The sequence below is a fragment of the Microcaecilia unicolor genome, chromosome 14, assembly GCF_901765095.1.
Source record: "Microcaecilia unicolor chromosome 14, aMicUni1.1, whole genome shotgun sequence".
NCBI lineage: Eukaryota > Metazoa > Chordata > Amphibia > Gymnophiona > Siphonopidae > Microcaecilia > Microcaecilia unicolor.
In genome coordinates, this window is record NC_044044.1 from 44,179,659 (window position 1) to 44,194,890 (window position 15,232).

The 15,232-nt window shown below is 49.7% G+C and overlaps 1 protein-coding gene across 2 annotated transcripts; it reads right to left on the bottom strand.

The window, feature by feature from the left end:
* Window positions 1-2,468: 2,468 nt before the first annotated feature.
* On the bottom strand, window positions 2,469-13,307 carry PMF1 (polyamine modulated factor 1). 2 transcript variants are annotated; one of them, XM_030188347.1, is made up of 6 exons: window positions 13,218-13,307; window positions 11,838-11,995; window positions 8,585-8,690; window positions 6,460-6,560; window positions 4,015-4,210; window positions 2,469-2,793 (listed from the first exon to the last, which is right to left on the bottom strand). In XM_030188347.1, exons 2-6 carry the CDS (start codon window positions 11,978-11,980, stop codon window positions 2,737-2,739), a joined length of 603 nt encoding a protein of 200 aa, XP_030044207.1. In that variant the 5' UTR covers window positions 11,981-11,995; window positions 13,218-13,307; the 3' UTR covers window positions 2,469-2,736. The 2 variants fall into 2 exon arrangements, with proteins under 2 accessions (XP_030044207.1, XP_030044208.1); XM_030188348.1 differs by having other exon boundaries at window positions 13,194-13,245.
* Between the last annotated feature and the right edge of the window lie 1,925 nt (window positions 13,308-15,232).

The following is a 15,232-nucleotide window of genomic DNA, read 5'->3' on the forward strand; positions in this document are numbered from 1 at the left end:
TGTCCATTTTCGGGGGTGGGTGGATGGGAAAGAGGCCTTTTTTTACAGGTGCGCTGAAAAATGATTCTGCGTGCACCCCAAACCCGTGCCTACACTACCGCAAGCCATTTTTTAGCGCACCTTAGTAAAAGGACCACTCGAATCTCAAGAGAGAAAAGTTCTAACTGATCAGACCTTAGCTCAAGGTGTGATACATGCAACATTAGGCGGCTTACAATCTAATGTCCTCCTTTACAATGTAACAGGTAATAAGGCCCCATTCAGAACCAATCCACAGGTCTATTTTATAAACCCACGTGCACCGCTCCGGCCCTCCTCCGCCTCGCGCTCCCATGAGAACCCGGAGAGTGAAGGGGTGAGTACGTAAATGCGCCAATAGGAAAGAGGACGATTCGCCCATGAACAGGCAGCGAGAATGACCGTGTGATGTCATAAGCTGAAGAAAGAGACCGGGTCCGTAGCGGACACCCCTTGGGATCTCCTGCTTCTTTTCCAAAACTCCCTAACGGAGGGGAGGCCCCTGCCACACACTCATAGAGTGAGGCTGTCTGTGTTAGAGTGTGTGTGTGAGAAAGAATGAGAGTCACACACACACACATTCGCACATTCACTCCGTCTCTCTCTCACAGTCACTCTCACACACACTCTCTCAAACATATACACTCCACTGAAAACCTTGCTAGCGCCCATTTCATTGGTCTCAGATACAGGCCTTTTTTACTAGTTTACTAATGTTCTTGGTCCCGGTCTAGCATGTTTTGAGTCTTTGAGGCTGAGCGCCTTTTTTTTTTCGGTCCCCCTTTCCCTGCATGCTGAACAGTCCTATCTGAAATTTCGGTGAGGTTTAAAAATATTACAGTTGGGCTGGGTACGGTGGAAAGTTATGAGTAAAGACCTTCTACCAATGTTTAATTATCATCTTTGATTTGGTTTGGAGGTTTGTTACAAATGTGAATTGTTTGACAGTAGTTTCAAATACGTTTGTGTGTTGCACACATTTTGTGATTGATTATTCAATAAAGAGATTTAGAAACATTGTTATTCCAATATGCCTTTGGAATAGAATTGGAGGTTTTTGGCAATGATGAAATTGTCACGGTTGTGCCCAGGCCCCTGGCTCGCAGTCACCTCGGTCCCCAGGGTTTAGACCTGGGGAATGCTGCGAATTGATGGTTTACCGGTTCCCGTGTTCCAGAAGATATGCTGGTCCGGTCCGGATCTTCCAGCTCGCCAGATTGTTTTGGGAGTTTTTTGGAACCAAGCAGCACCCATATCTGGTGAACTCCCTTGTGACCTGCCTTTATTAACCACCTGGTAAGGTTCCTAGTTGCCTTGCAACAGTGTTCTTCAGAGGTGTTCCTTTGGTGTGAGTTGTTGCAGTGCCTTTGTGCTTTTACTCTTTGGTGACTTTGTCTCTGCTTGGCTACTGGACTTTTCTTCTGCTTGCCACCTGCCTAGACCCGGATTGTTACTGGACTATTCTTCTGCTTGCCACCTGCCTAGACCCGGATTGTTACTGGACTATTCTTCTGCTTGCCGCCTGCCTAGACCCAGATTGTTACTGGACTTTTCTTCTGCTTGCCGCCTGCCTAGACCCAGATTGTTACTGGACTTTTCTTCTGCTTGCCGCCTGCCTAGACCCAGATTGTTACTGGACTTTTCTTCTGCTTGCCGCCTGCCTAGACCCGGATTGTTACTGGACTTTTCTTCTGCTTGCCGCCTGCCTAGACCCGGATTGTTACTGGACTTTTCTTCTGCTTGCCACCTGCCTGACCCGGCTTGTTTCTGGACCATTCATTTGCCTGCTGTGTCGCTGGAACTCGGCATGTTTCTAGTGTTTCCTGCTGTCTGCCTGCTGTTGTGTCCTGCAGTCCAGCCTTCCTGTTCTGTCCTGTAAGTCCTGCCGGCTGCCTGCAGCCCGGAGCTTTACTCTGGGTGAAGGGTAGCTAAGTGTAGGTGAAGCCTCGCCCCGATCCACTGTGTTCCAGTTCCGGTCTGCCTTGTCTTGTGTTTGGGTGATTCTCCTGCCGCTGCCGCTCCTCGGCAGTGGTCCAAGGGCTCACAAACCTAGTTACCTGCTGTGTATACGTGACAGAAATGATTGTCCGTTAAGTGCTTGAAAAGCTTCTGCAGCACTAAGGACTTTTGAGGTCTTTTCCTCCGTTTGATTTTTACACAGATGTAAATTGAGGCTTTAAGCACTGGCTATTTCTAGCCACAGTTTTTTGTTAATGTATACCTAGACATAGGTACTATATTAATCTGCTTAGATTTTTAGATAGTGCAGAATATAATTTTTAAAAAACATCAATTAAGTAATGAATGAATGAATTAAAGGTAGCCTGTGAAGGGAGAGAGGGAGAGGGATTTATGCCACTTACTTACACGGTTCCAGAGCTCCTGCTCCAACTGGAAAGGGATCCAGCGAGGGGCAGACAAGAAGTAATAAATGCAAACCAAGATTGTATAAAATGCATCTTTATTACAGCTAGGAATATACTTCAAACAGTTACAAAATCTGCGAAAAGAAAATGTTGGACAGACCAGATTCAAAGCCTGAACTTCATCACCCAACCTGTGTCACAGAGCCTGATCTGGTTCACACATGACAGCAACTGTGCTAACATAACGTCCATGCACATCCCCTGTGAAAAGCCTCCTCATCGGAACACACTGCACTACTTTATTAACTTCAGATATCCCATAGCGCAGAGCAGCATCCATCTCGCTCACTGTTCACTCGTGAGGCTCCACAACGGACCTCACCAGCTCCATCTGGGCTTTGCTCAATGCCTGGAAGAAGAAAAACCAAAGACCGTGTCAAGAATATTTCCTGGCTCGGCACAGGAGAGCTCTTCTGCTGGGGAATAGGCACCTCATCTGCATTCGCTCCACAATTATTACTGGTTGCGTTTTCACTGCAGGGAGATTGGGAAACAAGCTTTATGTTAATCCTGAATAATCTCACCCAGGGAGCTGCTCTCCTCCCTTGTCTAGTTATTCCATGTACCCATGTCCCCAGTAGTGGAGGAGTGGCCTAGTGGTTAGGGTGGTGGACTTTGGTCCTGGGGAACTGAGGAACTGAGTTTGATTCCCAGCACAGGCAGCTCCTTGTAACTCTGGGCAAGTCACTTAACCCTCCATTGCCCGCCGCATAGAGCCTGCCATGAGTGGGAAAGCGTGGGGTACAAATGTAACAAAACAAAAACAAAAACAAAATTATGTGCATGGGAGCAAAGCCTTGGAATCAATGATAGGGATCAACTCCGAACAAAGTGTCAATTCCGGGAGTAGAATTCTAGTATGAATTTTAACAACGAGCAAAGCAAGCAGAAGGGTGTGTGTTTAAAAGAGTCAAGGAACACTGATTCTGAGCTCTGTGCTGGGAGAGAACACAGCCACTACACCACATGACGGTGGCTGAATCACTCCACTGCAGACTGTCAAATTACAAAGCATCTGCAAAATGCAAAATCTAATGGCTGCGTAATAAGGTCATGTGGCCACTGTGCACGTGTCTCGTTTTGCCGCGAAATTACTGACACGGCTGTCTTTGTCGAAGAGGCAAGGATTTGATACACCACCTTTCTGTGGTACAACCAAAGCAGTTTACATTTTGATTTAAATTATATATAGGAACTTTCTCACAATCGAAGTTTGGAGAGTTAAGTGACTTGCCCAGTGTCACGAGGAGTCATGATGGCAATTGAACCCATGTCCACAGTGCTACCCATTGACTATTTCTCCACTACTGAAGATATACTGGATGTGGCAACACCTAGTACCAGGCATCTCAAACTGGAGTCACTGTGATTCGAAGATTAGCAAAGCTGCCCCAAAACATATCTGCTTGTAAGTATTGTTACCACATCTTTACAAGCAGCATTACACCCCCTCTCCTACCCTTGATATTCATCTCCCGCCCCAGCTAGCCAGCTGCAAGTTCAAATGCACAAAGCAGAGAAGGTGATTTGCCTTGATTCGTTTTTTTAATACCACATCAGTGTCTGTTACCTGCCAGGCCTCTCTACGCTCTTTTATCTCTTGCTGCATTGCGGCGATTTTCTCCCGACCTGTCAGCACGACCTGAGCCAGTCTGGCGTTCTTTGTCTCTCTCTCCTGCAAACGTTTCTGCAAGAACTCTTTCTGCTGGAGGTAGTAAGGCAGCAAAGTGCTGCGTAGGTCTTCCTCAGGGACTCCGCTAGGCCGCCTAAAAGGACAAGGAGAAATGAGGTCTTATCTGATAATTTTCTTTCCGTTAGTCCTTCCCACTATTCCAGAACCTGTGGGATTGTTGTGTCCATCAACCAGCAGGTGAAGAGAGAGAGAACTGAAAACTGAGCTGAAACATCTTTCTTGGCATCCATAGGCAAGCAGTAAGGAGAAACTCAGAACAAAAACAACCTTAAAAAACTTGCAAACCTAACACTAACGAGACGAGCAAACATGGAGACCAGCTGACCAACTGGACCAGGAGCAAATCACTCAAAACCAGAGGCTGAAAAGTGTGTCCATCCACCTGCTCGAGAAAATACTGAGGAGTTGGACTGAATGCCAAGAGAGATATGTCTCAGCTCTGTCTCCTCCTGCTGGTTGATGGACACAACTATCCCACAGGTTCTGGAATAGTGGGAAGCTACGTAATGGAAAGCATGGTTGGTTACAGGCCTCAAAAGAGCATTGGCTCCAGAGGATGGGATGCTGTTCCCCATGTGTCCTTTCCTGCCTTCACATTCTATGTTGCATTTCCTACTGCCATAGGCTGCCCATTGGAGAGAATTTACAACATTTGTATGCTCTGAATTAAAAGATGAAAGCTTTTTATATTCCAAAGAAGTTGCAGAACCCTATGCCTTAAAGGGCTGCCAGGCCCAACCACCACATGCTTCTCCTATTTCTGCCTATGGGTGTCATAGCTCCACAACACGTTTTTGAACAGAAGGAACACAACCACAGGAGCGAACAACAGTGTCCCACGGAAATCTCAGGAGCAGGAGAAGAGTGGGAACAGAATCAGGTTCTTCAAAAAAAACAGACCGAGGACATCCAACGTAGAAATCACATTACTACTACTACTACTATTTAGCATTTCTATAGCGCTACAAGGCATACGCAGCGCTGTACAAACATAGAAGAAAGACAGTCCCTGCTCAAAGAGCTTACAATCTAATAGACAAAAAATAAATAAAGTAAGCAAATCAAATCAATTAATGTGAACGGGAAGGAAGAGAGGAGGGGGTAGGTGGAGGCGAGTGGTTACAAGTGGTTACGAGTCAAAAGCAATGTCAAAGAGGTGGGTTTTCAGTCTAGATTTAAAGGTGGCCAAGGATGGGGCAAGACGTAGGGGCTCAGGAAGTTTATTCCAGGCGTAGGGTGCAGCGAGACAGAAGGCGCGAAGTCTGGAGTTGGCAGTAGTGGAGAAGGGAACAGATAAGAAGGATTTATCCATGGAGCGGAGTGCACGGGAAGGGGTGTAGGGAAGGACGAGTGTGGAGAGATACTGGGGAGCAGCAGAGTGAGTACATTTATAGGTTAGTAGAAGAAGTTTGAACAGGATGCGAAAACGGATAGGGAGCCAGTGAAGGGTCTTGAGGAGAGGGGTAGTATGAGTAAAGCGACCCTGGCGGAAGATGAGACGGGCAGCAGAGTTTTGAACTGACTGGAGAGGGGAGAGGTGACTAAGTGGGAGGCCAGCAAGAAGCAGATTGCAGTAGTCTAAACGAGAGGTGACAAGGGTGTGGATGAGGGTTTTGGTAGAGTGCTCGGAAAGAAAGGGGCGGATTTTACGGATGTTGTAAAGAAAGAAACGACAGGTCTTGGCGGTCTGCTGGATATGAGCAGAGAAGGAGAGAGAAGAGTCAAAGATGACCCCAAGGTTTCGAGCTGAGGAGACAGGGAGAATGAGAGAGCCATCAACAGAAATAGAAAATGGGGGAGCGGGGAGGTGGGTTTGGGGGGGAAAATGAGAAGCTCGGTTTTGGTCATATTTAATTTCAGGTGGCGTTGAGACATCCAGGCAGCAATGTCAGACATCCAGACCAAGAACAGAACCCTGGGGTACGCCGACAGGCAGAGGGATAGAAGTAGAAGAGGATCCATCAAGAGAAGACCCTACATTTTATTTCTACATCGGATGTCCTCGGTCTGTTTGAACAGAAGGAACCAGGGAAGTCTCGAGGACCCCCAGCCAGTCAGGTTTTCAGGATATCCACAAGGAATATTCATGAGATCGATTTGCATACACTGCCTTCTTGGTATGACAATCTCTCTTATGCATACTCATTGTGTATATCCTGAAAACCTGACTGGCTGGGGATCTCCCAGGGAACCCCTGAACTAGGGTGTGAGCGTATTTACGTCCATTCCCGCAGTCCAGCCAAAAGCAGCCTTACACCAGACTGGAAAGTGTGGCTTCATCCTCTAACCCCCATCCCAGTGTGAACCCTGTCCTTAACTCACCAGGCAGGTCCTGTCCTCTCCCTGGCTTCCTCCTCCAGCTTATCTAGCGAGTCGAAGAGCTTCTCCAGGTTCCCCTCCTGCTTGATATCCTCAATCTCATCCTTCCCAAAAAGACAGAGAAGGGAAAACAGAAACACTGGCAGTTAGATCAGCCGCCAAATTCAGATCCTGTCTGCTACTTCCATGACAAAGTATCTCCCCATTAAAAGGTCTCTGCTGAGCAGAACAGATAGGGAGGGATCCCTTTCTTAGAAGCCCTGGGCAGTGAGGTAAGGGGGTCGCTTACTAAGACACTAGGCAAATACACATGCCCCCCCCCATTTGCTTCTTTTCTGACCTCCTCCCCCCCCCCCCGCCTCTCTCCTCCGGATCCTCATTCATAAACTTTCTCCTCCCCCCATTTGATCTCTAGAAGTAGCAAGGAAAAGTGCAGAGCCTAGTTGTGGGTGTGGCAACAGTAATAATTTGTAAGCGAAAGTGGGGACATGCTTTGAATGGCGCGATTTAATGGTTATTGCTGGAGAGCTGTCAAGTTACCCAGTTAAAGGAGGGAGATTGTAGGCCGGTCCTGGACTTCTGACAACTCTATCCTGGTGTATTATGGGACCTAAGGTGCTGATTTCAATTAGTAGAATCAGGGACTACAAACAACACAATGAACTGGACTGTCCAAAAAGCCTCCCTCCTGAAGCTGGGGAACTTGGCAGCTCTGTGGTAATGGGCTGAGAACCAGGGTAGCTGGGTAAGAGAAGGGCAACAAAGATGATACAGGGAATGGGACGACTTCCCTATCAGGATAGGCTGAAGAGGCTGGGGCTCTTCAGCCTGGAGAAAAGGCAGCTGAGGGGAGATATGACAGAGGTCTATAAGATAACGAGTGGAATGGAACGGGTCGATGTGGAGCGTCTGTTTACGCTTTCCAAAAATACTAGGACAAGGGGGCATGCGATGAAGCTGCAGTGTAGTAAATTTAAAATGAATCGGAGGAAATTTTTCTTCACTCAACGCATAGTTAAACTCTGGAATTCGCTGCTGGAACAGGTGGTTAAGGCGGTTAACTTAGCAGACTTCAAAAAAGGCTCGGACGGCTTCCTGGAGGAAAAAGCCATAGAATGTTATTGAACGGACAAGGGAATAATACAGTATTTCTAGGATGGGCGGGACAAATTGCTTGTTCTTTTGGCCGCTGTCGGTGACAGGGTGCTGGGCTCGATGGACCCTTGGTCTGTCCCAAGACGCTTAAGTCATTTTCACCCTCTATTGCCTCTGGTACAAATCAAAGAGGTCAAGGCTGGGCTGCATCAGAGGGTGGGATGTATAGGTGACAAAAGCTTCGCAAATAGCAGCAACAAAAGAAAATATACAGCTTACTTTCTGCCTCTGTAAGGATACGAACTGCAGTCAGTATTAGGAGAGTTTTGAAAGGAATTTGCCCAGGTACCTAAATGGTTAACTGGGTAGAAATCCCCCGACCGAAAACTTCCCTTCATTTAGTACGTGCACGGGATATTCATACTGGTGCACTTCTCCAATCCGGACCACATTTTCAAAGGGAAACTCTTTATGAGAGTATCCCCACTTGAGCCACAGACACATGCACACACACGCGTGCTCACCCTTAGGCCACACGCACACATGCGTACACTGTCACTCTTCAGGTGCTGACAGACACAACCACACCTTCTTATGTGGCTGTGCTGCTGTGATGTGCTCATTCACGGTGTCCCTCTCCTCATCATCATTGTAAAGCATTTGCTGCCAGCTCTTTTTTTCTGCCTGCATCAGTACACCCTCCCCCCCATACGCTTTCACCTAGTTCTAACTCTTCTCAACCCCATTCCTTCCTCTCCCTAGTTCCACTGGCTCCTAAAAGGCCCCCCGCAGAGCTCGGTCTCCCTCAACAGTGTTTGCTACTCATCCCGTCCTTCCTGTGACTACAGCACCCTTCCCATACTGGCTGGATCCTATCACAGCCTCTCCTTAAAAAAAAAAAATATCCAGATAGTTTTGCTTAGGACTCTGAGGGCTAAGATTGCCACCTGAGAGCGCTTCAACCCCCCTGAAACATTTGGGCACTAGGCATCTACCTAGTTTGCCCGTGCATTAACCCGGCCCTGCCTCTTACTTTGATGGAAGTCTGCAAGTGGGTTACAAACTGGTCATAGATATTTTGTGTCATTTCAGGCTGGAATTTGTAGAAGCGCTGGTAACACTGGACAAACCGCTGGTAACTGCAGAGCGGGAGAAAAAAAAAAAAGGGAAATGCCAAAATAAATCAAATTATTAGCACTATAGCTGTATCTGTGTTTTCCGTGATCTAGTCACAGTTTTGCTTCTCTGCAGGAATAGAAATGCAGGTTCTGCTTTTCTTAAGTAAAAGAGAAATGTCCGAGCATGCAGTGGGGCTGAACCAGGCCATCCTTACACAGTGGAGTCAATGGTTAAACCCTATTTGGGCATCCATTATAATTCAGCTTCCTAGATTTGTCCTGCTGATCCCATGGCTACCTGGCTTTCAAGGGTATCTTCCAAGGAACCCATGCAATCAGTTCACCCCGGGCAGCCAAAAAACCTGAATGACTATTTCACCATGATAGATTTGAAAAGCTGTAGATCAAAAGGGCATGTGACAGGGTGTATGTTCCCGGCACAGAGAGAAAAGGACCCCCCCACCCAAGCCCAGTAGATACGTTAGAGCAAACCTTATAGAGTTAGTACTTGGATCTGAGGTTAGCCCCATAGCACACCCTTATAGTTAAGGTGAAGACCTGGGACCCCTGTTTGGGAGGAAGAGGAGGGCTAACCCTTCTGTGAGCTAGTGCCACAATTCCCTGACAGCTGGGAACGAGCGATAGGTGCTCAATGACTGAGCAAATAGCTTCATTTGCATATGATCTGCGTAAGTGGATAGACTGTGGACAATCTTTATACACTATCCGTTGAGCCCGTTAAAACGGGCTAGTATGGGGTTTTGGCAAGGCCCCCTCCCCTCGCTGCTGGCCCTCCCCCCCCCCCCCCCCAAGGTCACTGCTACCGGTCCCCCGGAGTCGCCGCCACCACCACCCCTGCACCGGGCCCTCTCTTCGGTATTGAACTTACATCGACGAAACGCAGGCAGCACGCAGATCAGCTGAGCTCCCGTCGGCCTTCCTTCTCTGCTTGTGTCCCGCCCTCGTGTGACGTAACATCAGCGAGGGTGGGACACAGGCAGGGAAGAAAGGGCGACGGGAGCTCAGCTGCTCTGCGTTTCGCTGATGTAAGTTCAATACCGAAGAGAGTGCTCGAGAGGGTGGAGGGGGCAGCGGCGACCTCGGGGGGGGGGGGGGGGGGGGAGCGGTAGCGACGTCGGCGGCAGGGGGCGGGACAGAGAGGGAAGTCTCTACTGCGCATTTGCGAGTGAGTACGATCACTCGCCATTTATATGTTTGATAGGACCAAAGAAGGGAGGAGAAGCCCCTGTTAGACCCACAAGGAAAAGATCTCTTCTTGCCAGGAGTTTAGGGCGCCTAGGGGGACAGACTGTTACAGAGTTGTAAACTCACCCTACCCTTAAAGGGAGAGCGGTCAGGACCCTGATTGGTTGGTGGGGCTACAGAGTTGCAGTTCATGCTCTCCTGGACTACTTGCTAATGGACTAGATTGTTGTGGAGGATTGTGGACAGACCTTGTCTTGGATTACTGTATTGTTTGAAATCTCCTTTTTCGCTTTTGGACGTTTGGCCTTGGAGATACTCGGCCCACACCTTCAGGCGGGCGGTGTGAAAAGGAAAGTCTTTGTGGACACTTGGTGGGCAGTGTGTGACAGGACGTTAAAGTGATTGACTTCTAAACCGGTAATCGTTGGGAAAACTAACTGTTGGGAGCCTCTTTAGATTCTCATCTGCCTCTGGACTCAACGCATTCTCAACGCCAAAGCAGTACAGAAGGAAAGGATGGAAGGGGTGATCCCTCTGAAACGTAGGTCTGCTCGACTTGCTGCTCCCATTGCAGTCATAGCCTCCCTCCTCTATTCATGCAGCTGTCTCCAATGCAACCTTTGGATACATAGTTCAGCTGTAGTATCCCATCAAATACAGGTGCTCTCCCCTTGTGACAAATAAGTTGAAAAGTATACATTTATAATGTGAAATAAAAGAACGTAACCTACGCAGAGTGGTGGGTGTGGCACTGGGCAGACTGTATGGACCATGAAGGTCTTTATCTGCCATCATTTACTACGAAGTGCACGTTTCCCTTTTCCTCCATTCACAGACTAAGGCATGCTATCGTAAAGTGTGCCTCAGTAAGGCAGCAGGGGATCTAGGCATGCTGTGCATAGAAACTGTTTAACTGTGGAGATATGTGTTTGTGTGTCACAGGTGTGTATGTATGTCAGCGCAAAGTGTAGGCATGTTGGCAGTGTGTCTGTGTGTGTCATATATAGTAACATAGTAAATGACGACAGATAAAGACCTGTACTTTCCAGTGTCAAGAAGAGAGTGTAGTTTTTATTTTGAGAACCCCAAGTGGACAATTGGAACTTCCAAGACCATGCATGCAACAGAGCCTTGGTAGTCAGTTCCGATCCTCAAGGCCTACCAACAGTTCAGGTTTTCAGGATTACCCTAATGAATAGGCATGAGAGATTTCCAAAATTTGCATAAGATGTTCACAGTGTATGCATCTCTCTCTCTCTCATCCATATTCATTATGAGCATAATGAAAACCAGACGGACTGAGGGGTCCCCAGGAAAGGTTTGGGAAGCTCTGACCTATGATTAGGTGGCTTCAGGAGCTACCAGGCCACAACTGAGGTAAGAGGTGGAGTTAAAGCCAGAACTGGGTCAACAATGACTCTAATCTGGACCCCAACAGATAAACCCACCATATCTCATGCCTATTCACAGTGGAGATCCTGAAAACCAGATACAATAGATATGTTTCTCTGGGATTTAGGATCCTCCCTCCCATGCATGTGCAGTCCCACTGTACCGGGTCAATGTGAGTACAGAATGACAGGGGGACAAAATTTGCCCCCATCCCTGCTCTGACCCGCAAGAGTATAAAATCTCATTCATACAAAAAGCAAGCGTTTGTCTTTTATTGAAAATGATGATGATGGAACTATTTTGGTGGAGTTTTGAGGTTGCGAAGATGAGGACAAACTTTGTCCCTGTGTCACTCTCTAGCTCTGAGCCAGACCAGGGCTTATTGTGATGCCAACTTTTCAAAATTATTGCGGGTGCTAAGCCCAGTGGAAATAACTCTTCCCCGGACACACACAAGGAATTTTCTCAATATTAGGGGTGCTCAAGCAGCCACAGAGTCAGCTCCTATGATGCACGTTGGAAGCTGCACCCTAGAACTATATATCCGGATATGCCCCAGTGCACCCTTACCTGCCAGCCTCCAACAGTGCGCTCAGGAATCGCTGAACTATGCTATCGAAGAGAAGCAACCGGGAGGAGGAACTGCTGCTGGGTTCCCACTCCCTGGTTTCCTCCGGCACCGTGGCCGCCCTGGTTGCCCCTTCTGCTTCCATCTCCCACCATGGAGCCTACAGAGATACCAAGATAAATGCATGAGTTCCTTTACACTCTCACACACCAAGCACTCCTCTTTGCATGCATTCTGCGACTGGGGACCCTTCCTCTCTCTTCCACATTTCCCTGTCCAGCATGTCTTCCCCTTTCCTCTTTGTCTGCAGACTGACATCACTCCCTCATTCTCAACTTCATTCACTCTCCTTCTCCTCCCCCCCTTCCCCTCAGGTCCCTGGCATCTTTTCCTCAGTCTCAAATTCGTTCTCAGCCACCCCCACCCCGCCCAGCATCACTTTCTCACTCTCAAACACCCCGACTGGATGAACCGTACAGGTCTTTATCTGCTGTCATTTATTTATTTGTTGCATTTGTATCCCACATTTTCCCACCTCCACACCCTCCTCTGATAACATCCATGCTCAACCCACCGCCATGCCCCTCCACACCCCCTCTGATAACATCCATGCTCAACCCAGCCACACGCACCTGCCCTATCCCTCCCCAGTCCCCACCCCTCTTTTAACATCCATGCTCTACCCACCTCCGTCACACCCCCACCATGCCTCTGTTATGTCCCCTCCGCCAACTGTGTTTGACCCACCCCTGCCATACCAACACCATGCCCTCTCCACACCCTCCTCTGATAACATCCATGCTCAACCCACCCACACGCTTCTGCCATATCCCTCCACACCCTCCTCTAACATCCATGCTCAACCCATCCCTGCGACCGCCATGCCCCTCCACACCCTCTGATAACATCCATGCTCAACCCACCCACACGCTTCTGCCCTATCCCTCCCCACCCCTCTTTTAACATCAATGCTCTACCCACCTCCGTCACGCCCCCACCATGCCTCTGTTATGTCCCCTCCGCCAACCGTGTTTGACCCACCCCTGCCACACCAACACCACGCCCTCTCTGATAACTCTCACAATTCCTGATCGTTATACCATGATTTTGTTTTATTAATGTCATATTGCCAAAGATCCCTCTTTGACAATAAATGTCTATCTTCTAGCATCTTTCCACTATTCAAAATGCATTGGAAGCCACATTGAGCCTGCAAAGAGGTGGGATACAAATGCAATAAATAAATAACTCCCATGCTTCAGTGTGAAATTCGTTCTCACCCCCCCCCCCCCCCAGCATCACTTTCTCACTCTCAAACGCCCCCCCCCCCCATTTCTTTCTCTTTCCAGCCTTCTAACACTCTAGTCTTCGCCTCCTCCTACTTTCGAACGTTCAGATCGCCGCCGCTATTTTCCTTCTCTTGCGCCCCGCCCCTTCCGGTCGCGACGTTTCGGTCTGCGCCGAAAACAGGAAGTTGCGTCAAGGGTGTGCGACGGCGCGTGCGAGGTGAAGGCGAAGCGTGAAAAAAAATGGAGGTCAAGCTCCTGGGTGCGAAAAGGTAGGCGGAGGGGTGGGTTTCAGAGAGAGAGACCGTTGCTGAGCGTCTGCTTTGAGACGTCGATATTCTGGGGGCGGCTTCGACCTTCTTGAATTCCTGTCTTGGATTCTCTCGGGGACAAGGAGGTTGAAGAAAGATGGGGCGTGGCAGGGGTGGGGTCAGCATTGATGCCGGTACTCAAATGCCAGGCCACCCTTCCGGGATGGGGTACCATAGTAACATAGTAGATGACGGCAGAAAAAGACCTGCACGGTCCATCCAGTCTGCCCAACAAGATAAATTCATATCTGCTACTTTTTATTTGTACTGTCCTAGGGTTACCATATGGCTCCAGAAAAGGAGGACGGATTGAGCCAGCCAGGTTTTACTTCCATTGCTTTCCATTGAAAGCAATGGAAGTAAAACCCGGCTGGCTCAATCCGTCCTCCTTTTTCTGGAGCCATATGGTAACCCTATACTGTCCTCTTCAGGGCACAGACCCTATAAGTCTGCCCAGCACTTTCCCCGCCTCCCAACCACCAGTCCCGCCTCCCACCACCGGCTCTGGCACAGACCGTATAAGTCTGCCCAGCACTATCCCCGCCTCCCAACCACCAGCCCCGCCTCCTACCACCAGCTCTGGCACAGACCATATAAGTCTACCCAGCACTATCCCCGCCTCCCACCATCGGCTCTGGCACAGACCGTATAAGTCTCCCCAGCACTATCCCCGCCTCCTACCACCAGCTCTGGCACAGACCATATAAGTCTACCCAGCACTATCCCCGCCTCCCACCATCGGCTCTGGCACAGACCGTATAAGTCTGCCCAGCACTTTCCCCGCCTCCCAACCACCAGTCCCGCCTCCCACCACCGGCTCTGGCACAGACCGTATAAGTCTCCCCAGCACTATCCCCGCCTCCTACCACCAGCTCTGGCACAGACCATATAAGTCTACCCAGCACTATCCCCGCCTCCCACCATCGGTTCTGGCACAGACCGTATAAGTCTCCCCAGCACTATCCCCGCCTCCTACCACCAGCTCTGGCACAGACCATATAAGTCTACCCAGCACTATCCCCGCCTCCCACCATCGGCTCTGGCACAGACCGTATAAGTCTGCCCAGCACTTTCCCTGCCTCCCAACCACCAGTCCCGCCTCCCACCACCGGCTCTGGCACAGACCGTATAAGTCTGCCCAGCACTATCCCCGCCTCCCAACCACCAGCCCCGCCTCCTACCACCAGCTCTGGCACAGACCATATAAGTCTACCCAGCACTATCCCCGCCTCCCACCATCGGCTCTGGCACAGACCGTATAAGTCTCCCCAGCACTATCCCCGCCTCCTACCACCAGCTCTGGCACAGACCATATAAGTCTACCCAGCACTATCCCCGCCTCCCACCATCGGCTCTGGCACAGACCGTATAAGTCTGCCCAGCACTTTCCCCGCCTCCCAACCACCAGTCCCGCCTCCCACCACCGGCTCTGGCACAGACCGTATAAGTCTCCCCAGCACTATCCCCGCCTCCTACCACCAGCTCTGGCACAGACCATATAAGTCTACCCAGCACTATCCCCGCCTCCCACCATCGGCTCTGGCACAGACCGTATAAGTCTGCCCAGCACTTTCCCCGCCTCCCAACCACCAGTCCCGCCTCCCACCACCAGCTCTGGCACAGACCGTATAAGTCTGCCCAGCACTATCCCCGCCCCCCAACCACCAGCCCCACCTCCCACCACCAGCCCCGGCACAGACCGTATAAGTCTGCCCAGCACTATCCCCGTCTCCCACCACCAGCTCTGGCACAGACCGTATAAGTCTGCCCAGCACTATCCCCGCCCCCCAACCACCAGCC

What these genes read in the sequence shown, in the direction of transcription:
- PMF1 (XM_030188347.1), bottom strand. Translation starts at nt 11,980, where the DNA reads ATGGAAGCAGAAGGGGCAACCAGGGCGGCCACGGTGCCGGAGGAAACC. An exon ending in GAGAGGACAGGACCTGCCTG is followed by an intron (nt 4,211 to 6,459) that starts GTGAGTTAAGGA and finishes TTGTCCTTTTAG; the next exon opens with GCGGCCTAGCGGAGTCCCTG. An exon ending in AGCGTAGAGAGGCCTGGCAG is followed by an intron (nt 2,794 to 4,014) that starts GTAACAGACACT and finishes TTCTTCTTCCAG; the next exon opens with GCATTGAGCAAAGCCCAGAT.